Below are 25,038 nucleotides of genomic sequence, written 5' to 3'. Positions count from 1 at the left end.
AATTTTATTTTGTTTACAACCGCATTTTCGCATTCAAGTATGGCGGAGAATTTGAACACTCCGTCACATTTTCTTTCAGTTAAACCACCAGGTAGCTATAATGGGCTGAAGCAGTTAAAACGAACCTTATTATATTTATTTAAGATACTTGTTTTTTAATTCATATACATTTAATGAACAAATATTAAGGAAATAAACCAGAATAACTTCGTTTTATACCGAAGTCATGTTTGGACCTGTTATAAATTCAGATATTTTACAATTGTATTTGTAGGAACACTTTGATTAAATATACATGTTACTACATTTTTCTAAAGTTAGTAAATTAAGGGGAGGCTTTGGACGGTATTGGGTCCATTCGCCCAATAACCTATTCACCCTGCGTCCGTTCACCACAAGTTCGCTCACCCATTCACCCTGGATTCTTTCTGCTTACATTTATTTAAAAATATTAGTATTACGGTTATTGAACGGTTGAAGTTTTCTTAAATTTACTCAGATATTGATATAGTATAAATTCTCTAACTTCTTGAAAATACTTGTTGTTTTGGAACAATCAATTGTTCATATTAAATAATAATTCTCACTGATTTTTGTGGTAATCTATTATCATAATTGTCTTAAATAGATTAATAATAAAACCACATTTTGTTTTGATAACAAGTCAGCTTGGAATGAGTAAAAAAACAATCATGTACGAATTGTAAAACATGAACAGTGATGATAAGGATTCATACTGCCATTTTGAAACAAACTTTAATATACCATGTATACTCTGTTCAAATAGTGAACATTCTGCAATAAAACAATAATTGAAAAAATAAAAATTAGGACGAATTAACCCTAGAAACAAGTATTAGGGTGAACAGGTACCAGGGCAAACATACTTAGATTTGCTTTGTACAATGTTGGACAGATGCAACTTTTTACTGCTAAATAGTTTATACCCATAGCCATGAAAGCCAAACACACAGTTTCAACATAATTTAATAAACCTTATTCTTACAACAAAAATAATACTAAATTTTTAGAACTAATTAGATTTTACATGTTTTAAATAACTTTTCAGCAAAACCTGCTCTGTTGAAGTCTGCGCCACCTAAAATTTGTGATTAAGGTTAAATTCATTTCTAGATTAAATCTACTATTTATCATTCCGTGATATCAAATAATAAAACTAATGGTCATGCAGAAAGATGCCAGAACCATTCTGTAACTAATAGTTTTAACAATGTTATAAGTTCAATAATTCAATTTTATGAAGAAATGATAAAAGGATAAATTCATAATAGCACACATATTTATTTCAAAAATTTAACAATTGCATACTCATATGTGTATTTATTTTGCAGTACCAACAATAATGACTGGACAGAAAGAAAAGATAGATTTATTACCTCCATCAGCATTCCAAGATATAGGGAAAGATGATGCTTGGAAAGAGCTAGCTAGGGCAACAACAGATGTCATGAACTTAAAACTGGAAAACCAAAAATTGAGGTAGAATTCAATTGAATATTGATTTAGACTGCAGAAATGTATATCTTCCATTCAATAAATTGTGTAAAAGAAATAAAAAAGATTCCAAAGACTAATTGTAAAAGAAATGCATAGATTTTCCATAGAAAAGATGTAACAACATACAAAGTTACAAAAAAATGTGAAGACATAGTTATCAACAGTATATCCTTGATGGATAGTAGAATACATAACTGTATGCACATTATGCTGTTCTGAAAAATAGAAAAACCAATGAAATTGCTGATCAACATGTACATGTACAATGTACCTATAACCATGCTATAATGACAACAACATTTGGGTTTGAAATGCCATCAGAATAAATACATTTACACTTCATAATTCAGTAATTCTACCTTTAATTGGAAGATTTTTTCGTGTATATTTGTTTAAATCATTTTAATATTCATAATTTCTGCATATATACATTAAAAGAAATGATACTAGATGAAGTCATTTACCATGTTTACTTGGCAAAAAATAATCTGAAAAAATTATTGTCAATATTATAGCACTTTTTATAAACATTTGCTTTATACCTGTTTAATGAAAAATAGATATGAACATGACGAATGCAACTTGAACTTTTTTTGAATATTTCAAACTGGATGTTCAGGATATTGACACAATGATATTACTTTTTGTCTTTTTCAGGGAAGAACAAAATAAGCCAATATTTGTGCCCACACAAGTTGTAAGTAATGTAATGGTACAAGTCTCAATTATTAAGGTCATATGTTTTGAAAAATGTTCAAGTATATTCAAATGTGCAGCTTTCATTAAAAAAATTTAGAAGTGTTTTTACCTGCTCAAAGTGATTTTTTTTTACGAATAAGCGAGACATAGCAATCCTACATTCCGTCAGCAGTGGCGGTGTCCACAAGTATTCACTCTGGTTAAAGTTTTTGAAATTTTAATAACTTTCTTTAAACTATCCTGGATTTCTACCAAACTTGGACAGAGGCTTGTTTATTTTGTAAAAAAAAAAAATCAATTTTTCCGCATTTAACTTATAAATAGACTTAGTTTTTCTGCAGGAACATTACATACAGTCTGCAGTTAAAGTTTTTAAAACATTTATAAGATTCATAAACTATCCTGGATTTTTATCAAACTTGGACAGATCTTCTTTCAATCAAAAGATAGTATCAAGAGGAATATTATTATTAATTTTTTTCCTCATTTTTGTTGAGCCTGCGATTAACAGCAAAAGTAGGCGAAACACTGGGCTCCGCATAACCCTTACAAATTTTTTCATTTTTTTTTCTCAATTGTATTACCAACACATAATATTCAGGCAACACAATAGTTGTGCTGGACTTTTTCTTTAAATCAAAAATGTGTGTATTAAAAAATAATGCACCATTTAAAAAAGATATTCATGAATTACTTGGGAATTTGCTAAACATTACTTTTCTTTTGTTAAAAAATCTCCCAAATTGAAATGACACAAAATTTACTGCAGTACAATAATAAGGGCAGAAGCTGATGGGAGACTGAATTAAATGTAAAGAAAATATATATTTCAGGCCAAAAGTCCACGAGAAGAATGCAGGTACAATGCTAAAGAAGACAGAAAATATATTGATGAACTAATAACAAAGCAGGCTTCAGAAATAGCTGAGTTAAGAAATGAAATAAGACAGCTGAAATGTGTTCATAAGGAGGAGATAACTGAGATAGAAAGACAAACAACAGCCAGTGAGAGGAAGAATATACAGACAATAGCTATCTTAGAGGCAGACTTAAAGTCCAGGGAGGATAGATATGATTCTCAGGTAAAGTGTTGGTAAATTAGTTAAATATTTTGATATACTGTTCACATGAAAATGACTACAATTAATTTTGCTTCTTGAATATTTTTTTTTACTTATCTATTTTATATTACAATAACAGCAGTTTATATATGTTGCCCCTCTTTTCTTATTTCACACAAGGATCCAAAATTTCAATACAGTACATCTACTTGCACCATATTTCCATTAAATCATACAAAGTAGAACCTGGTGGTATAATCACTGAGATAAATATTGTACTAACATCTTTTATCAAGTGGTCAAATGGTGTATTATGGAGTGGATTCCTTTATGAATACAGAAGAATTATGGTTTTCATCCTCAGAGTCTCATATCAGGCTGAGCTATTAAACAAGAGTTTGATGTCAGTTGAGGGATGATAATCGAGTCTATATGAAAAAGACCATTTAGTGATATGTATATAATTTATGTACATGTACCATTGCAACATACTGAATACATTCAAAAGGCATTTATAAACATTTATTTTACCAGGATTATTTTATAGCTACTCTTATATTGTTACATATGCAGAACTATCTTTCCTCAGTTTATAATAAATACTTGTATATGATTATAGGTTGATAGACTGAGTTCAGAACACCAAAGAGAGGTAGAGACTTTGTATAATCAGATTCAAACATTAGAGGATCAGTTATCATCTGTATCTACAAGATCTAAAGATAGAATCAGACAGCTAGAGTCAGATCTGGAGAGAGAAAGAGAAGAGGCCTTAGAAAACACTTCCAGATTACAGTTAGAAATTAAGTAAGATATATACTGATCATATATTTTGAAGATATTTTATCTGCAGGTATATACAGCTTTTAACAACAGAAAAAACAATAGTGTAACAGTGTAGTGTAACTCTAATAGCCCCAAAATGTCAAACTGTGAAACAGAAGATTGTTTATCTCTGGATACAGCTGTCAGCAGAAGGGACATGTACGCTTATCAATATCCTTAGATTGTTTGTTTTTGAAAGCTTTATGAACGATCCGCTTAGTTCTGATCACTTGATAAAGAAATGCCAAACATCTATGTAGTTTTGAATTTGTTACATTAATTATTGACGATCTAGAGCCGTGGACAAAGTTGAAAGTAGTCTATTTTTTGTTTCCATTTTTCAATGAAAACTTGAGTTAATATTCCAACAAAAAATTTGAAATTTGGAAATGTCCATGTTCATTATAGAACATTCCCAATTTTAAGAAACTTTCTGTGCTACTATGAAATTGAGTTATTGATTCTTTTTTTCCTTCAGAACTTTAACAAATAACATAGAAAACCAAAATAAACAGATTATGCAGTTAAAAAATTATATTGGTGATACAGAAAAAGGCCCAAAACCTGCTGAAGTGTGGAGAAAGGAGAAAGAAACATTAGAAAACAAACTGGAGGTAGTTAACTTTTGATACAAATAATTAAATATGTATCTGAATTAAAAAATATTTAATTATTCCTTGAATTTTTCGTGGAATATGTTAATACTAATGGACCACAAAGTTCAATGTTCACAAATACAAAAGTTTCTTCAAGCTTGTACGCAAACTTTGTCCAAACCAGGAAATCAAATATCCAGGAAAAGGCAATTATTCTTCAATCCACGAAAATTGATACCCACGAAAAATAAATGAATCCAAAGTAAGATATGCAGTCAAACAATTTTATTGTATAGCAATATAATATTTCCCACAGAAAGTAACCAAAAGTTAGCTTGCAATAAATTCCATTATTGCACTAGTGCAATAAATCTTGAAAACTCATGACGTCATCAACAACAAAATCTGGTTTAAAATAATTTTTACTTTAAAATATTATATTGCTATACAATAAAAGGGTAATTGCATGAATATTGGGGAATATTGTCCCTCGTAGAACATATACTCACAAGCTCGTGCAATATAAATTTCTACTCTGGACAATATTCCCCAATATTCATGCAATAACCCTATATTATAACTACATCAGAATTAAGAAACAAAGGGTTCATACAAGATTCCTGACACTGCAAGACTTTACTTTGCCAAAATATATTATAAGATGATTCTGATATATTTATTATGACAAAATATTTTAATGAAGCCTTGCCTTGCAGTGTTGGGATATTTTTTTTTATTGTTTATGTCAATTAATTTGAAGTAATGAAGAAAAACACAAGAAAGAAAGAAGTACTTACTAAAGTTATTTTAAGTTACATTCTTCAATAACTGTTCATAATGCATAAAACAATTCTAAATTAAAAATATTATACCAGTTATGTTTCATGTTTTGTTTCATATTTTATAGATATTAGCAGTGGATAAAGAAAATATTCAGTCAAATTTACAGCTGTTAAATATCAGATTTTCCTCTCTGAATGAAATTCTGAGGACACAGGAAACTGAAGTATCAAGGGTAGGAATAGTTTGTTATGTTTAAATTACTATAATATATTCAGGCTTTAAATCCATGAAATTTAATGTCTGAATCATACATGTATCTACAGTAGTATTATGGGTCATTTATGTTTTTATCATGTTTTTGATTTTTCACAAATTTTTCTGTTGTTGGTAAATGAAAAATAACAATATTTCTCTATAGTTAAATTATAAATTTTAAAGTCCTCGCCGCGGCGGCTCGGACTTTAAAATTGATAATTCAACTATCTCAATTGGATAAATCCGATAATCCACTGGTACCAATGTAAGAATCTATATTTATCATATAGATGGTGGTGATATTAATGAATTTGGCATTATTATCTCAGACGTGAAATGACTTATTTATGTTTACCTCTCCAGATTTTCCTTGCCTTTAACTAGATACTTTCTTAGGACTTTAAACTGATGTTTTGCACCTTCACACTGAAAACCTTTTGATTATGTGTGTCTATAAATAGTCTGTATGAATTTAGTACAATCTCTAGCTGACCAATTATTCTAAAACCTGCATCGATCTTCTGTAAGTGATAATATGCAACTCTGACAATTGTGTACAATACCCATAAATTGAGAAAATGCCCAAAAAGTTCAGTGAAATTGACTACATACATTTGGCAAAACTGATTGCTTTTAACCTATAGAGTTAAAAAAATATGTCTTTATTGTAAGTGTAGTTTATAAATTATATATGTTTGTATAAATTAATGATTTACAAGATGCTGTTGAATTTTAGATATTTAGTAAAGATTTGATCTTCTTATAGGTTTCACAAGACAAATCAGACAAAAACAAACAGGAGAATTTATTATTGACAAGGTATGTATGGATTGTTCATCAGAGCTTTTTACCTAATTCATGCTCACTCTAATTAGTATTATATACCAGACCTTCAATGAAAGTGGAGACTTCAAACTTCAGAACAATTTTCAGTTTTGAACTAGATATTATTTGATTTAATGTGTAAATATGCATGCGTAATCTCCCCCTTGTTTTGTGATAACTTAAGCTTGTTCTAAATATTATTTCATATGAAAGTTTAATAATTAGAGGTAGACTCTTTCAAATGGAACAAAGTTTACCTAAATAAAAATTAAACGAGGAAGCTGTCAATTTGAAGAAAATTTTAATGCAAAACAGATATAAACAATTCACACATTTCCTTTTGTACAAATTTCAACCATTTTTGTTGACAATCCAGAAGGACGTAAATTATCAATTTTTATAAGTGAGATTACAAATTAAAACAATTGATATTTACCATTTTGTGATACTAAATATTCTTCCTGTTAATTTTTTTATAATTTACATCAAAAAGGACTTTTGTTCTCAAGTTCAAGATGCCCTCATTTTAAGTATCTTAGTAACACTGTTGGTAGTCAGAATTCATGAAAGTTGACTGTTTCAAGAAATATACTTTATTGAAAGTTATGACACAGACTAATACATATTTTTATTTAAAATGAATAGGTGGAGGGAAAAAGTATTTGCATTAATGGTTCAACAAAAATCTGCTGCTATTATAAAACATAAGGATGAACAAAACTGGAAAGGAAAGGTAACTCTTTGTTAGAACCAAGATTTGATGACAATACTTTGTTACATTGCTTCATACAGCATAACTTTTAGCGCATGAACCTTTTTTGTTACATGTAACTTCAAAATCTAGGGAATTGCAGTTAAAGATTGAATGCTTCTTTTTGTAAATTTATTGGGGTGTAAAAGCGTTGACGGAAATACATTTTGTATGAAGCGCGGAAGCCCTTCATTCTAAAAATGTGCGCACGGTCAACGCTTTTACAACCCTATGTAGTTACAAAAAGAAGCATTCAATACTTATAATTACATTTTTTTAGCGATGATCATAAAAACACGAATTTTATGTATTTTTTTTTATTTAATTCACCTGTGCACTTTATTGTTGGACCACATGTTATCATGAATGAAAAGTTGTATTGAGCAATGCAACTGCTTACGGAATAACGTGTGATGTGCAGTTAGCCAATCAGAATAAAGTATTATAATGAAACATACATCTAATGTAATTATAGTTCTATAATAATAATTTTAGAGATGAAATATTACGCTATGAACCTTCATCTCTAAATTAAATTTTCATGAACATCTGATGAAATACTGCAAATTTACACATTCTTCACTTGAATAAAAAAGTTCAAGTTTCAAGACCATATTCAATGCAAAAAAAACCTTAAATCTAACAATAACAGTAAAAATATTTTATTGATATGATATTAAAAATAGCGTCTTCAAGTAAAATGATATTTTTTATTGAAAATAAAAATTATTCCTTTGTTGAAGGTTGGTGATTTAGAGAACAGATTAGTATCAGCTAACAACCAAATGAATGTTTTATCTCATGCTATGTCTGATAAACAGGCTCAACTAGACATGGAGGTTAACAATAATAAGGTAAATTAAAAGTATTTTTTTAATTTTTCAATTCAATATCTGACAAACAGGCTCAACTAGACATGCACAGACTAAACTTAACATTCATCCAACCAGATTTTTGACTGTGTGAATATAATTATCATACAGAATATTATTATATTTTGCTTTGAATTCTATGTCTACCCTCTCAAATGGTAAGACAAAAATTATTTTGGGGAGCCTAACTGGCCCCTGGAGAAGAGGCTAAACATAGAAGTAAAAAATTATAAGGTAAAGAAGATTTTTTAAGCATCCCTACATGAAGGTATATAATAATTAGGTAAAGTGTATATGTTATGTTCAATGAAATTTCTACAAAAAGGCAACCAAAATGTTTAAACCTTTAGAGAACTCATTTAAGAAGCAAATTGAGGGGTTAATATTAGCTTTGGTGTTTAGACAAGAATTCAGTTGTTAGATATTTTGCTTTTGCAGTAGAAAAACAAAAGCTTGTAATACATGTATTTTAAAAAGGTATTTTGTTTCATTTGTAATTGAGGAAGTTTATTTTGGTGTAGAAATTACAACATGAGGTGATACAAGCCCAGCAGATGGCGTTACTATTGGATGACAGGTTGACAGAGAACAGGCAATCAGCAGAACAATTACAACACTTCTGTAAAAGGTTGGGATTTTTTATTTTAAGTGTTTTTGTTTTAAAAGTCTTATTATCTGTTTTAACATTGTTTTTATAGCATATAGTGAATTACACTGAATTTTGAGTTCATTATACATTTGAAGAAGTTATGTGTATTTTTAAGGGTTTATTCTGTGGTATTCATTTTTATACGACCGCAAATTTTGAAAAAAATTTCGTCGTATATTGCTATCACGTTGGCGTCGTCGTCGTTGTCGTCGGCGTCGGCGGCGTCTGAATACTTTTAGTTTTCGCACTCTAATTTTAGTAAAAGTGAATAGAAATCTATGAAATTTTAACACAAGGTATATGACCATAAAAGGAAGGTTGGTATTGATTTTGGGAGTTTTGGTCCCAACATTTAAGGAAATAGGGGCCAAAAAAGGCCCAAATAAGCATTTTCTTGGTTTTCGCACTATAACTTTAGTTTAAGTTAATAGAAATCTATGAAATTTTGACACAAGGTTTATGACCACAATAGAAAGGTTGGGATTGATTTTGGGAGTTTTGGTTTCAACAGTTTAGGAATAAGGGGCCAAAAAAGGGCCCAAATAAGCATTGTTCTTGGTTTTCGCACAATAACTTTAGTTTAAGTAAATAGAAATCAATGAATTTTAAACACAATGTTTATGACCACAAAAGGAAGATTGGTATTGATTTTGGGAGTTTAGGTCCCAACAGTTTAGGAATAAGGGGCCAAAAAGGGACCCAAATAAGCATTTTTCTTGGTTTTCGCAACATAACGTTAATAGAAATCTATGAAATTTTAACACAAGGTTTATGACCATAAAAGGAAGGTTGGTATTGATTTTGGGAGTTTTGGTCCCAACAGTTTAGGAAAAAGGGGCCCAAAGGGTCCAAAATTAAACTTTGATTGATTTCATCAAAATTGAATAATTGGGGTTCTTTGATATGCCGAATCTAACTGTGTATGTAGATTCTTAACTTTTGGTCATGTTTTCAAATTGGTCTACATTAAGGTCCAAAGGGTCCAAAATTAAACTTAGTTTGATTTTGACAAAAAATGAATCGGTTGGGTTCTTTGATATGTTGAATCTAAAAATGTACTTAGATTCTTGATTATTGGTCCAGTTTTCAAGTTGGTCCAAATCTGGGTCCAAAATTAAACTTTATTTGATTTCATCAAAAATTGAATAAATGGGGTTCTTTGATATGCCAAATCTAACTGTGTATGTAGATTCTTCATTTTTGGTCCCATTTTCAAATTGGCCTACATTAAGGTCTAAAGGGTCCATAATTAAACTAAGTTTGATTTTAACAAAAATTAAATCCTTGGGCCTCTTTGATATGCTGAATCTAAACATGTACTTAGATTTTTGATTATGGGCCCAGTTTTCAAGTTGGTCCAAATCAGGATCTAAAATTATTATATTAAATATTGTGCAATAGCAAGTCTTTTCAATTGCACAGTATTGTGCAATGGCAAGAAATATCTAATTTCACAATATTGTGAAATAGCAATTTTTTTTTTTAATTAGAGTTATCTTTCTTTGTCCAGAATAGTAAGCAAGAAATATCTTATTGCAAGAATTTTTTTTAATTGGAGTTATCTTTTTTTGTCCAGAATCAACTTAAATCTTTGTTATATACAATATACAATGTATATTCACTTTTTACTACCAACTGATAAATTTAAATAATCTTTACCATGCAGTGATAACAAGCAGTTTTTTTACATCTTAATATTTTATGATGTATTTAAATGAGTAGTTATTGTTGCAAACTCCATTAGAAAATTTTAATTGAGATTAGTTTTGGAATAAGGGAGAGGGGGATGTGATTAAAAAATTGGGTTCAATTTTTCTCATTTGAAATTTCATAAATAAAAAGAAAATTTCTTCAAACATTTTTTTGAGAGGATTAATATTCAACAGCATAGTGAATTACTCTAAGAGAAAACAAAAATTTTAAGTTCATTAGAACACATTCATTCTGTGTCAGAAACCTATGCTGTGTCAACTATTTAATCACAATCCAAATTTAGAGCTGAATCCAGCTTGAATGTTGTGTCCATACTTGCCCCAACTGTTCAGGGTTCAACCTCTGCGGTCGTATAAAGCTACGCCCTGCGGAGCATCTGGTTAGCTTATCTCTCTATGTTTCACATAACAGTTTATTATCTTTGAGAACATCTAATTGAGGATGTTTGTAATGGCACATAATTGTGAGCAAGCATTTAAAAGGGGAGATAATCAATTTATTTTCTTTAATATACTGGGGAAAAAAACAATTGTCAGGGTGTCACTTAAGTGAGTGCACTTACAATTCTTATTTCAATATTTTATTAATAGCAGGAGCAGCACTAAGGATCTCTTTCTTTTATGTTTTGTCCTTGTAGTCTTTAGTTCTTATTTACTTCTCCATAAGAACAGTTTATTGACATCAGTGAGAGTTTCTAGAATTCCTCATGACAAGATTCAATTTTGCTGTTCTTTTCAATATTTTAAAATATTATTTTCTGAAGCAAAACTTAAGCAGTTAAACCTTCCTCACCAAGTATCTCGATATAGCAAATTTCAGTCAGTTCCCCATGATATGATCTTTCTAATTTTTATGCCAAATTAAAGTTTTAGCCCCAATTTCATGGTCCACTGAACATATAAAATTATAGTGCAAAGTTCAGGATAAAGTTGTTTTTTAAGTTTTTGGTCACAGTAGGTATTGATGAAGTTGAAGTCACATCAACTTGAAACTTAGCACACAAGTTCCCTATGATATGATCTTTCTAATTTCAATTCCAAATTAAAGTTTTGACCCTAAATTTTATGGTCCACTGAACATGGAAATTATAATGAGAGTAGGGCATCCATGTACTAGGGACACATTCTTGTTTCTTCTAATTTTTCACCCTTGACTTAATATGTAGGTATTGTTTAAATAATATTTGTCTGATTGTCTGTAAATTCATCCTTAAAAGTTTCAATGAATATATCTCAAAAATATTTGTTTGTTCATTTTGTATATTTGCTTTTGATTTTATTTTCAGTGTATGTGGAAAACTAGAAGAATCCTATAGTGTACTCAATACAGTATTCAGCACCATGAAAACATATGGCCAGAGAATCAGTTTTGCCAGTGGTCGTGTTGAAATGTTGCAAGGTACAATTGTTATTGGTGGTTGAATTATGAAGGTAGATTGGGATCTAAATTAAAATCCATATACATATTTGTATTATTTGCCAAAATGTAGATTATGTCATGACTTTTTCAATGATATAGTAACAAGTATGGGTCACCATACTTTTAAAAAAAATTTTGGATCACCAAAACTGTCAGATTTCTTAAGATTATTCAGGAAAAACAATTTTGTGTGTAAGAAAGAAATTTAAACCTGAGCATTTTAAGACTTATTTGTTTGCTACAAAACAGAAAAGGTAAATTCATAAGGCATTGCAGTATAACAGTTATATTATCTGAGTATATTTCCCCCTCCTGAATGACACAGTTGAAAAATTTAATCAAATAAAAAAATATTTGTAAAAAAGGTCACAAAATATGATAAAACACAATTTTTTCCTCATTTAGGTATAAAGTCACAGGAATGAATTAAATTCTTCTATCAAAATTTGCACATTTAATTTTAGTTTGTTTTTTACTATTTTACAATGCAAGATGGCATAAAACACCCAGGCTATCTCCCAATTGATACAATATTTCCAAGCTTATATTTTCTATCATGATTTTTCCTTGTTAGATAATTGCTGCTCACAAGGAAGCTATTAAACCAAGAGTTCCAAATGGTGAATATGCACTCATTCCTTTGTAAATTGTACAAATGCCATCACGAGTTGGTTGATTGTTATGGAATAAGGGTTTCACAGATAGAATAGAATTTGTTCCTTATGTCGTAACTACAACATTTTTCCAAGACCCTTCCTTTTTCATGATTGTGACCTATTGAATTAGACTTTTTACCAGATTTTTAATAACATAAGCAACATGACGTGCGCAACATGTGGAGCATCATCTGCTGACCCTTCCAGAGCACCTGAGATCACCCCCAGTTTTTAGTGGGGTTCGTGTTTGCTTAGTCTTTAGTTTTCTATGTTTTGTCTTCTGTACTATTATTTGTCTGTTTCAGTGTTTGTCTTTTTATTTCTATCCATGGCATTGTCAGTTTATTTTCAATCTAAGAGTTTGACTGTCCCTCTTTTTTAGCTCACCTGGCCCGAAGGGCCAAGTGAGCTTTTCTCATCACTTTGCGTCCGGCGTCCGTCGTCGTCCGGCGTCGTCCTGCGTTAACTTTTACAAAAATCTTCTCCTCTGAAACTACTGGGCCAAATCAAACCAAACTTGGCCACAATCATCATTAGGGTATCTAGTTTAAAAATTGTGTCCGGTGACCCGGTCAACCATCCAAGATGGCCGCCATGGCTAAAAGTAGAACATAGGGGTAAAATGCAGTTTTTGGCTAATAACTCAAAAACCAAAGCAATTAGAGCAAATCTGACAAGGGGTACAATTGTTTATTAGGTCAAGATCTAACTGCTGTAAAAATTTCAGATGAATCGAACAACCCGTTGTTGGGTTGCTGCCCCTGAATTGATAATTTTAAGAAAATTTTGCTGTTTTTGGTTATTATCTTGAATAGTTATATAGATAGAGATAAACTGTAAAAGGCAAAAATGTTCAGCAAAATAAGATTTATAAATAAGTCAACATGACCAAAATGGTCAGTTGACCCCTTTAGGAGTTATTGCCCTTTATAGTCAAGTTTTAACCATTTTTCGTAAATCTTAGTAATCTTTTACAAAAATCTTCTCCTCTGAAACTACTGGGCCAAATTAAACCCAACTTGCCCATAATCATCATTGGGGTATCTAGTTTAGAAATTGTGTCGGTTGACCCGGTCAACCAACCAAGATGGCCACCATGGCTAAAAATAGAACATAGGGGTAAAATGCAGTTTTTGGCTTGTAACTCAAAAACCAAAGCATATAGAGCAAAACTGGCATGAATTTAGATTGTTTATCAGGTGAAGATCTATCTGCCCTGAAAGTTTCAGATGAATCTAACTACTGGTTATTGGGTTGCTGCCCCTGAATTAGTAATTTTAAATGAATTTTGCGTTTTTTGGTTATTATCTTGAATAATATTATAGATAGAGATAAACAGTAAACAGCAATAATGTTCAGCAAAGTAAGATTTACAAATAAGTCAACACGACTGATATGGTCAGTTGACCTCTTTTGGAGTTATTGCCCTTTATAGTCAATTTTTTTCATTTTTCATAAATTTTTGGTAGATTTTTAGAAAATATTTTCCACTGTAATTACTGGGTCACTTCATTATAGATAGAGCTAATTGTAGCAACAAGAATGTCCAGTAAAGTAAGATCTGCAAACACATCACCATCACCAAAACACAATTTTGTTATGAATTTATCTGTGTCCATTGTTTAATATGCAAATAAACCAAGGTGAGCGACACAGGCTCTTGAGAGCCTCTAGTTTAAAGAACAATGCCATACTAAGAAATTCAGCTTGATTTTAATTTCTGGTCAGGCAATGCAAAATTAATTTAAGGAAAATTGCAATGAGTCCAAGCTGAAGTGTGGAAGCCCTTAATTGTAATATCTCAGTTTGCTAACCATAGAAAAGTTATCTACAACTTCGTCTCCTACATCTTATTTTATTTATACTTTGCTGTAAATACATGCTGAATGATGTAGGTTCAAGTTTAATAAATAAACTTAGAATATTGATAGGTATCCTAAACCATAGGAAAGTTGGATAACAGCAGTTTCAGTATTAATGATAAAAAATTAATTATACAAGAACTTATCTCAGTTACACATCTTCAGTGGGAAGTAATTGTCATAGAGACATAAAACATTTATAAAAAAAAATATGGTATGATTGCCAATGAAACAACTCTCCACAAGAGATCAATTGACACAGAAATTTACAATTAAAGATCACTGTACAGCCTTGAACAATGAGCAAAGGTCATACTGTTAGCCAGCTATTAAAAGCCCAAAGATGACAGATGTAAAACAATTCAAACCAGAAAACTAAGAGCCATATTTATGTACAAAATAATAAACTGAAAATAAATATGATATACTGCTACAATGACAACCACCAATTTACAGGTTCCTGCAGCAGGCACATACAGCACATACATAAAACATTAATACGCATGTTGATCTATAATTGTTCCCATCTTTATCCTTTTGTCTATGGAACATTATCTCATTGGCAGTCATACCACATCTCTATTATTTTTCATTGTACAATGCCATATGCATGTATATTTCTGACAAAGTGTTTTCTTTTGACACAGTCCCCCTTTCCATTCTCAATTATTGTGTATATGTTTTGCCATCTTATTTTGTGTCAGTATCAAGTTCGCTATCTGGATCATGTGTTGTTTATTGGAATTAACATAAAAGGAAGATGTGGTATGATTGCCAATGAGACAACTCTCCATAATAGACCAAATGACACATACTATAGGTCACTGTAGGGCTGTATGCATGTTTTGGTTGGAGTAGATTGTTGGTGGTTGGTGTGGGTAGTTGTACTATCCAATAGTGAAAATCATTGAGGTTATGATATATGTACAACTACATGTGGTAAAATTCTGTATTAAATTCCACATGAAGAAAAGTCACACTGATATCTCACGAATCTTAACAATCAAATAAATTGACTGTAAAACAATTTTAAAATTATACAGAAAATGATCATAACAAACATAACAAAACAATGTTTTTTTCATAATTTTACTGCATTAATAACTTAAAACATAACAAACAAAATAATAAAATAATAAACAAAGGAACAGCAAATAGGAGTTAACAAAATGTACATTTTTTGCCATTCTTCATGAAGGAAAATATAAAATCTGAACAAGAAGTATTAAAACTTACATTAGATTCCTTGCCAACTGACATTTTGTCTTTAGTTGTATATTTATCAAACAATGTTCTAGCTTTCGAATAAGAAAATAAATTGTTTCTTGGTCTTGGAATTCTTGAAGGTTTCCTAGACACTTTTGACCTAATTTTACAGTTTTGTAAATCTTTAGTAACTTCATCAAGTCTAGCACGTTTTGTTGGAGATACATCAGTATTACTGTTTTCTTCATCGTCAGACAGGACACGCTTTGCTCTCTGTCTCATATCTTCATATTTCTTTTTCAGTTCAGCATCTTTTTCCCTCAGCCTTTCTGTCTTTTTCTTCAAACGATTTAATTGATTTGTCCATATGGTCATCTGCATTGAAACATGTTTCACAACTTGTCCCGGAAAAACAAAATTTGTCATTTGATTTACAGAAACTCTGTTATAATCATTTGTCGGAATCACAGAACATTCCATCATTGTTTGTATAGGTCGAGATTGTTTTTCTGCTTGTCTTCTGTCCATATTCTCATGAAAATATTGATTCACACTTTTTCCTACATGGAAGTCTTGCTTTTCTTTTCTAAACATTGGAATTTTAGAGTTGATTATTTTCAGCTTACTTGCTAAATTGGATCCTTTCTTCTTATTTAAATCAGTCAGTCTTTCTTTAATTGGTGTAGATGTTTTCCTTTTATAAGTCCAGTTTTGATCATACTCAAACATGTTTGTAGTATTTAACTTTTCCTGGTCGGCAACTTTGTATTTGTAAGATTTTCTGTTGATTGTCCCACGTAAATCAAAAGAAAGTTTAAACGCTGGAAATGCTCTCTCTATTGTCATGGTGTAACAAATAGTTTACAGTTTATCACAATAATCCTTGGTATTTCAACAGTACAGCAGATGTTTTCTGTGAAAAACTTATTTTTTATAACATTGTAATTGTAAAAATGTTTATTTATATAAATGAATATGTTTGACAATTTTGATGATGTGCTAACCATTCTTGTGGGGGTCCTATCAGTGAAAAGAATAAAGTTAATTTGCTAAGTTTTTGTCACAGCAGGACTTACAAATTAAATATATGAAGACATGCAATAATTCCTACTAAACTCTTTAATTTAAAGAATTCTGTCACTGTGATAGGTGTTGATTTGTTTAAATGGAATTCTATAGACCTGTTAGAAACAGGTAATTGGGTCACTCTTTACTTTGACACTGTTCATATCTGATTTACCTGTTCTCATGTCAGAATACATTGATTACCTCAAGCCCACAATAACAAGTCCAATTCAAAACTATCATGCACATTCAATTTGATTTTTATAAAGAAAAAAACATTTTATTGCTATACCAAATGATTTTTTAAGTTTTACTTGTTCATTTTTTAATTTTTAGATTTTTTTTTTTTTTAATGTAACTACTTATTTTTAAATAAGATACATTTTACAATATAACAATTTTTAAAAATGAAATTGAAAATTAATATTTTATTATCAGAAACATATTGTTTCAGTGAAGTAAGTATACAATTAGTATACAATAATAAAAGTGATTGTGTAATTGAATATGTAATGGTACTCATCACCTATTTCATTTGAGTCACATTTAATGTTCTTGGTTTCTATAAATTTTTAATGGAAAAACAATGATGGCCATATCTAAAATAACATTAAAAATACATTAAATAATAGTTTAACATTGATAAGTATTGCTCAAAATAGTACATGTTTCCTAAATATTCCATAATAATTATTTTTTCATTTGATTTGAAAATGTCAGATGACCATTTTGGCTTAAATTAGTTTTTTTAATGTTAGTTCTATTAAGTTTTCTATCCAATCTGAGAAAAAATAATTCTGTGATAGTTAAAATGTAAGGTTGTATATTGAGATCCTTTTTGAGAATGTGAAAAGGAAAAAATAACTCTGAAAATAATGAATTTTAATCTAGTAATATAAGGGTACAAATAGTTTTCTGTCTGTTAATCAAAACTTTTTAAAAATTATTGATAAGATATCAAATGATAAAACAAAAACAGTAAATGAACAACAAAAAAACAAGCTGTACCATGACTAAAAAGAAGAAAAACATAGAAAAAAACACAACATACCATAAAACACTTCAGAGAATACTCAAGGTTGAACAACATTGAAATCTTTTAGTTTTAAAGAATGCTTAAGATATGAATTTAAAAGAGAGGAGGAATATATGCCAACGAGACAGAAGCCCTTTGACCCATAATACCTAAAGACATCTAATGGGTGTTTTGATCTATATTGTCAAAAGTTATGAATGAATTTGAATAAGATTATCAAAGATCAGCCATCATCTCATTTATATACTGCAAGTAACTAAAAACTATGTGAGGGAATTCTGAGGATATATGGCATATGAATTGGTTTTAGTTTTATCATCATTATCAATATTTCATGATGAATTTCACTATGGACTATGGTAGTACAAAGTTCAGTTACGATTATCCTATTAAATGGAATAACATGGTTTTAAAAACTTTTTAAAAGATCTGCAAAATCCACTACACTGACTGATAATATTAAAAACTTTCTATTTTAGGTTTGTTTGCCAGAAAAAAAGCCATGTCCCAGTTACATAGGGAGGATAAAACAGAGCCACTGTTACAGTTAACAGATGTACAGGATGAGTAGGTCTTACAGATTACATAAAACCTGTTAATAAAATTGAGAGTGGAAATAAGGAATGTGTCAAAGAGACATCAATCCAACCAAAAAGCAGTAAACAGATGAAGTCGACTGTTAATTGTAGATAGACTGCTTAAATAATTTCTTGTCAATAACAGATAATTCAAGTCCATTGTGAATATTAGATGTGTATAACATACTGCAATTGTTAAATCAGTCTGAACTATAGATGGACAGTAGTTGTTTTTTAAAAGTAAAAAATAGAATAAAATTAGTTCAGAATATGCCAAGTCTGTAGATAGACCAATACTTACTGGAAAACCAAAAACACTAATAACTGTACACAATGTGTAAATGTTGCAAAATATGTTTAGTTTAAATATGCTTTATATAACTTTCGACCATTGCCAAACCCATAAGATTCATGCAGTGGAGATCTCACAATATTATGGAATTTTATAAGACTGTCATAAAAGTGAGAGGCTAAGCTAGCTATAAAACATGGTTAAAGCCACTATTTTCTACTTAAGAAAATGTCTGTACCAAGTCAGGAATATGACAGTTGTTGTCCATTTGTTTGATGTGTTTGAGCTTCTGATTTTGACATTTGATTAGGGACTTTCTGTTTTGAATTTTCCTTTGAGTGATTTTATTTTTTACATGTTATAAACATCAGTTTTGAATGTGGCCATCTGATGTTGATGCAGGTTGATTGACTGTACATATACATATAAAGTCTATAAAATTGTATTTTAGTTCATCAATTTTAAGAAGAGAGTTAGAAAGAGTCACAGAGGAGAGAGATAGAGTTGTGGCACAACTAAAACAAGATTCTGAGACATGGACAGAAAGGCATACAGCTGCAACTGTTCAAAGTAAGTTAAAGTTATGAATAAGATAACTTGGGGCTAATTAAGAAGTTTGATTATTATTGTGCAATGCGATAGTGATTAATGAAGAAAATTATATGGCTCATTTTGTCTTGAAATTACTTTTCAATAAAAAAAATATTTACAATTTTAATAGAGCGATTACTGAAAATTTTACATTTTTATATTCATCCTAAGAATACAATTATCAACAATACAGTATCTAAATTAGCTTTAGTTTTATATATTTACTCAAACTTGTAAACTGAAAGTCCATAATGTCCATTATGATTGGTTTGTTTATGTAAAGGAAATGTTGTATTCAGAAAATGTTCTCCATAAATAACTGATTCCATGAGCTTTTTCTTAATACATGTACACAGTAATTGTGAGTAATATATTGAAAAATTATAGCTATACTATTTTTATCAAATATTTCAGAGGATGAAGAGATAAAGAATTTAAGAGAAACGATAGAAGAATTAGAAATGGATCTCCAAGGAAAATCACAGGTACTTTTATTTACTTTTTATTTTTTTTTCTAATAATAATAGTAAATCTCATTAGTTTTGTCAAATTATGGTAAACATTTTTCACATAAATAAGGCCGTTAGTTTTCTCGCTTGAATTGTTTTATATTGTCTTATCAGGGCCTTTTATAGCTGACCATGCGGTATGGGCTTTGCTCATTGTTGAAGGCCATACGGTTACCTATAGTTGTTAATGTTTGTGTCATTTTGGTCTTTTGTGGATAGTTGTCTCATTGGCAATCATACATCATCTTCTTTTTTATATCACCCTTTAGTGAGATTCACCTACAATTATGATGCCACAAATATAAAGTCATTCAGTCTGAACTACATATATGAGCAAGTTAATCAATCTCCAAATTACATTTTATTCATGAAGTAGTATTGCTATTTTTTTCCAGCAATGTAACAAGTTCACAGATGAAGTTGATAGATTAAACATTGAGTTAGAGGATGCCAATGAACAGATAGATAACCTGAAGATAGAACTGGGCAAATGTCAAGTCACATCAGACCAAGGTAACTATTATTCTAAATGTTCTGTCATGTCAGACCAGGGTAATTATAGTATAACTAATCGGCGTATTTTAATATAAAAAATAAGACAACGTGTGACCAAACGACGCATGGAGTAAACGAGGGTGCAGCACGAGTTTAATCTATAGAGGCGTTTGGTCACAAGTTGTCTTATATTTGATGTTCAAATACGGCGATTAGTTATACTTTTTATTACATTGGCTAATGGCTTTTTTTTATGAAATTAATGTAGAAAATGTAAGGAACTATATTTTTTTCCTACGCATTCACAATTTGTTTTGATCTGACGTTATCGACGTCTTGACTACGCCTATTGTTGTATGACGTCAGAGAGTGAAATAACCACGTTTATTTTACATGTGAAATTATCGGTTTTTATCTAACTGGGAAATCAATGTAATTCATTGCAACCAATGTAATAATTACTGTTATTGCTATTTTCTCCCAATTTTCTTTGATCTTTCTGTATGGTAATCATCCACAGTATAGTGATACAAGTTTTTCTCAATATGGTGAAAATGCATGAAGTCATAAGCCAATGTCATGTCTGGGAAATTGCAAAGGAACCCTTGAAAAGTAACAATAAACAGATTACAAATGGTTTTTCAAACTCTAGAATCACCCTTCAATGATATAAGCTAAGATCCTCTTTTTATTTGAAGAATATGATCAATATCTTGACCTACAGATTTAGTAAAGGATAATGCTACTTTAAATATCAATTTTGTTTTTGATTGTTTAATGTGAATATCGTGTATTTGTAAATGAAAATTTGTTTTGTTATTTTGAATCTTTTGAATAGGAATTTAAATCTGCAATAATTTCGCAAAAGGGTCACTCAGATTTTGTCTGTCATGATTACTCATGAAGATAATTTCCCACCCTCTTAATCATGTCACTTTTCTTTTATCCTTGAGATGTTATATTTTTTTGTCGTAGATTGATACCAAGTTTTATTTTTCTATTACATGAGATATTTGTACTCTTTAGCCATATGCATTCTGTATAATACTTTCAAAATCATGTACTAAAATATTGGTTTAAGATGTACTGATAAGATATAATTGTTACGTGTTTAATTTTATAGTGATAGAAGAGCAGAAAACTATTATAGAACAAGAATTTGCAGAACAACTGGCAGATTTAGACAGACAACTAAATGATGCCAAGAGAGAACACACAAAAGCTGGTAGGTTAATACATGTAGTGTAACAAAATGACTTGTATAGAAAAACATAAATAAATAAAAAAAACAATTCAGAACCCAACATTGTCTGATGCATAAAATGTTAACTAATTATTTTTACTGTTTGAAATAAGATTGTACTGAGGAAAAGAAAAAAATACAACCTCTAAATGTTTTCACATAGCCATGTTCATTCAAAATAGGGGCATTAAATTTGATATGTGATGAAGGGGGTATGGGAAAATATCTGCCCTATATTGACACATATTGTCTTTTAACGGTTATACCCCATGATCACAGTCCACTAACCTTATTGTCGAGCCTTCGACTTTAGTCGAAAAAGCGAGACTAAGCGATCCTACTTTCCGTCGGCGGCGGCGTCGGCGGCGTCCACAAATATTCACTCTGTGGTTAAAGTTTTTGAAATTTTAATAACTTTCTTAAACTGTACTGGATTTCTACCAAACTTTGACAGAAGCTTGTTTATGATCATAAGATAGTATCTAGAAGTAAATTTTGTGAAAATAAAATTCCATTTTTCCGTATTTTACTTATAAATGGACTTAGTTTTTTCTGCGGGGAAACATTATATTCAGTCTGTGGTTAAAATTTTTAAAATTTTAATAACTTTCTCAAACTATCCTGGGTTTGTACCAAACTTGGACAGAAGCTTATTGATGATCATAAGATAGTATCCAGAAGTAAATTTTGTAAAAAAATTAATCCATTTTTTCCGTATTTTACTTTTAAATGGACTTAGTTTTTCTTCCAGTTAACATTACATACAGTCTGCAGTTAAAGTTTCCAAAACATTTAGTAGATTCATTAACTATCCTAGATTTTTACCAAACATGGACAGAAGCTTCTTACAATCAAAAGATAGTATCAAGAGGAATATTTTTATTGATTTTTTTCCTCAAATTTTGTTGAGCCTGCGATTTACAGCAAAAGTAGGCGAGACACTGGGTTCCGCGGAACCCTTACAAATTTTTTTTCAATTGATCATGCTCAGTTCGATTACCACTTTTATAACTATTTCTTGAGTAACATTTTGGAAGGGTAATAAAATCTTTTGGGGTCTGTAATCAAACTAAGGGTTGACATGAATTAAAAATATTATTATTTCATGAGCAATTATTTCTATTCTCTACCACTACAGCCATTAAATAAGAAAATGAAAATCTAATTTTTACATTCAACCAGCCCAAAGAGTAATTTTATACCTTTCGCAGTTAGTTGTATTGACTATTCATATCTTAATTGTTTTCTATAGTTGTATCATTGAGGCAGCTGGAGAGACAGACAGGCAGAGAGAAAGAAAGGGCCACTGAACATTTAAACACAGTAGAACAACATTATACTAGACAAATAGAAGGACTACAACAGAGACTACAAACAGTGGAGTCGGAGAGAAATCTTATGATGGTATGTACTAGATAGAGATAGTAATCCTGAAACTAGAGGGGAGGGGGTAGAGAGATTGTTACCCATATTTCAAACTGTTTAGTCAGAAAAAGTCTCCTCTAAACTGCAAAAAAGCCTGACACCTATAAACAAGCACACACTTTGAGATAAAAACCTCATAATGTTTCTGTAAAGTAAAATAGTCTGATAAAGGTTAAATTCACTGGGAATAGCATTTAAGACTGTCTTGTGACCTAATATTGTTTAAATCCATGTCATGTGCACTCGAGTTAGTAGTTGTCTCATTTGCAATCTATTGCGTCCTCTTATTTTATATATTCATCTTGATGTATATATCAACAAATAATCCCCCCCCCCCCCCCCCCCCCCCCAAAAAAAAAAAAAACCCATAAATTTGTCTATCAATAGTTATTCAATGTAGACGTAAAAATTTGGTATTTGATATTTGATAACATTTATTACAGATTTAATGTTAAAAGTACTATGATTTAAATTGTATTTTTTAATTTCAAAACTTAAAATTTATAAGGAGAACATTTTCTAGTAAATGTGAATTCAGAAATTATTGCATGCATTTATTATTGTGATTTTGTACAGGCTAAAATTTGAGAATAGCTATTGCTATTGCAGGAAAAGCTGCATACATATATGTGTTTAAGATTTAAGAATTGGGAGTTCACAAAGTGACATTGTTCACATTAATAAAACCTCCCAATAATTGCTGAAGTTACATTATACAATATCTAACGGTGAAATTCACACTTACATTTTTCAGGCCACATTAAGACAAGAAGGATTAATAGGGAGAGTGAAGAATGCAAGAGGGGAACCAGTCCAGTTTGATGAATCGTCAGAATCTCAGGAACCAGAAATATCACTTCCCAGGAAACCAGAGTTATCTCCACCTGTTAAAGGTAATGTTAAATGGAATTTGTCCAAATACTTTAGAAATGTTATTTATCTCTGTTTTTTTCAGTGTCAGTAGTTATGCTGGATTTTTTAATCTTTCATAATTCAATGAAACCAAATTAAGAAAGTTACTTGTTCCTAAGTTTTTGAGAGGTTTATCAATGGCAGCCATTTCCAATCAATGGAATTTGAAAAAAAAATGTCTTCCAAAATACAAAAATAAAACAACAGCAAACAAAAAACTTCAAGTCATTAAGTGTGTGCTATTTGAGAATAACAATTTTGATGAAATGTACAACAGAATAAGAAAATAAAATGTTAATCATACTTTAAATGAAATAACAAGAATAATCTCCACCTATATTAATGTTATGTGTATTGGGGAATTGAGAAACTACTGATTAAAATTCAAAAATAATAAAAACAAAAAGATGTAATATTGTTTAGAAAATAATTCTATAGTAGATTTAGCATTCAGAAAACTTCAATTAATATTATTCCATTAACATGGTACCAAACACCTTGACTTCAATTAATTTGACTCTTTTAATTTTCATATTATTTTACTTTGGCCCATTGAAAAAATAAAAAAAAGAAAGAAAAAAAGCTTGAACCTAACATTTCATCAGAATTGAGAGGCTTAACATTTCCTTAACTAAAGAACCTGATTATAACGTTCAGCTGATTTTTACAGAGTGATCTCCCCGTAATGTCATGTACCATCTTAAATAATGAATATGCAGTTAAATGGTTAACGAAATCATTTTATTTTAAAATCTCTTAATTGTTTTAAATTCTTTTTTTTTAGATGAACCCATTACTTCAGTATTAGAAGATCTAAAGTCTCTGACATCTGCTGTGATGAAGGATGATTTATCTAGTTCTGATGATGAGGACTGAGAATTCTTAAACCATGATAGTACTAGTCTTATAACTATACAGCTATGATTCATATTCATATCTATGTGATAGAGGCTATTGACTGTTTCTAGTTCTGTGAAAATGAAATAGAATATTTCAAAAACTTATAGCTTATTTAAGTTATTGGTGTGGAGTAACATACACAATACTGCCAGTAATGTTTTTAGATGGGAGTTTCTACAAAGACCAAGGCCAAAAATATTTAATTTATTTATTTCAAAGTTATATTTGACATTCCTATACGTGTCACATTGACTTGTATGACCTTGAAGTAACAGTTGGTGTTTGTAATTCAATGTTTTATT

At 30.2% G+C, this 25,038-nt stretch overlaps 1 protein-coding gene across 2 annotated transcripts; it reads left to right on the top strand.

The window, feature by feature from the left end:
- Window positions 1–11: 11 nt before the first annotated feature.
- LOC134688229 (coiled-coil alpha-helical rod protein 1-like) lies at window positions 12–24,754 on the top strand. Of its 2 annotated transcripts, none has more exons than XM_063548726.1 (20): window positions 12–91; window positions 1,353–1,500; window positions 2,176–2,215; window positions 3,051–3,299; window positions 3,898–4,085; window positions 4,582–4,717; window positions 5,607–5,714; window positions 6,504–6,556; window positions 7,208–7,295; window positions 8,057–8,167; window positions 8,707–8,813; window positions 11,833–11,945; window positions 18,271–18,358; window positions 19,113–19,231; window positions 19,667–19,737; window positions 20,157–20,274; window positions 21,380–21,481; window positions 22,752–22,903; window positions 23,679–23,817; window positions 24,621–24,754. In XM_063548726.1, the coding sequence occupies exons 1-20, from the start codon at window positions 40–42 to the stop codon at window positions 24,710–24,712; spliced, it is 2,274 nt and encodes a 757-aa protein (XP_063404796.1). In that variant the 5' UTR covers window positions 12–39; the 3' UTR covers window positions 24,713–24,754. The 2 variants fall into 2 exon arrangements, with proteins under 2 accessions (XP_063404796.1, XP_063404794.1); XM_063548724.1 differs by having other exon boundaries at window positions 5,607–5,723.
- The last annotated feature ends 284 nt before the right edge of the window (window positions 24,755–25,038 follow it).

The sequence above is a fragment of the Mytilus trossulus genome, chromosome 10 (assembly GCF_036588685.1).
Source record: "Mytilus trossulus isolate FHL-02 chromosome 10, PNRI_Mtr1.1.1.hap1, whole genome shotgun sequence".
Taxonomy (NCBI): domain Eukaryota; kingdom Metazoa; phylum Mollusca; class Bivalvia; order Mytilida; family Mytilidae; genus Mytilus; species Mytilus trossulus.
Note: the sequence above shows the minus strand (reverse complement) of the source record. Positions and strands in the feature narration are given on the sequence as shown.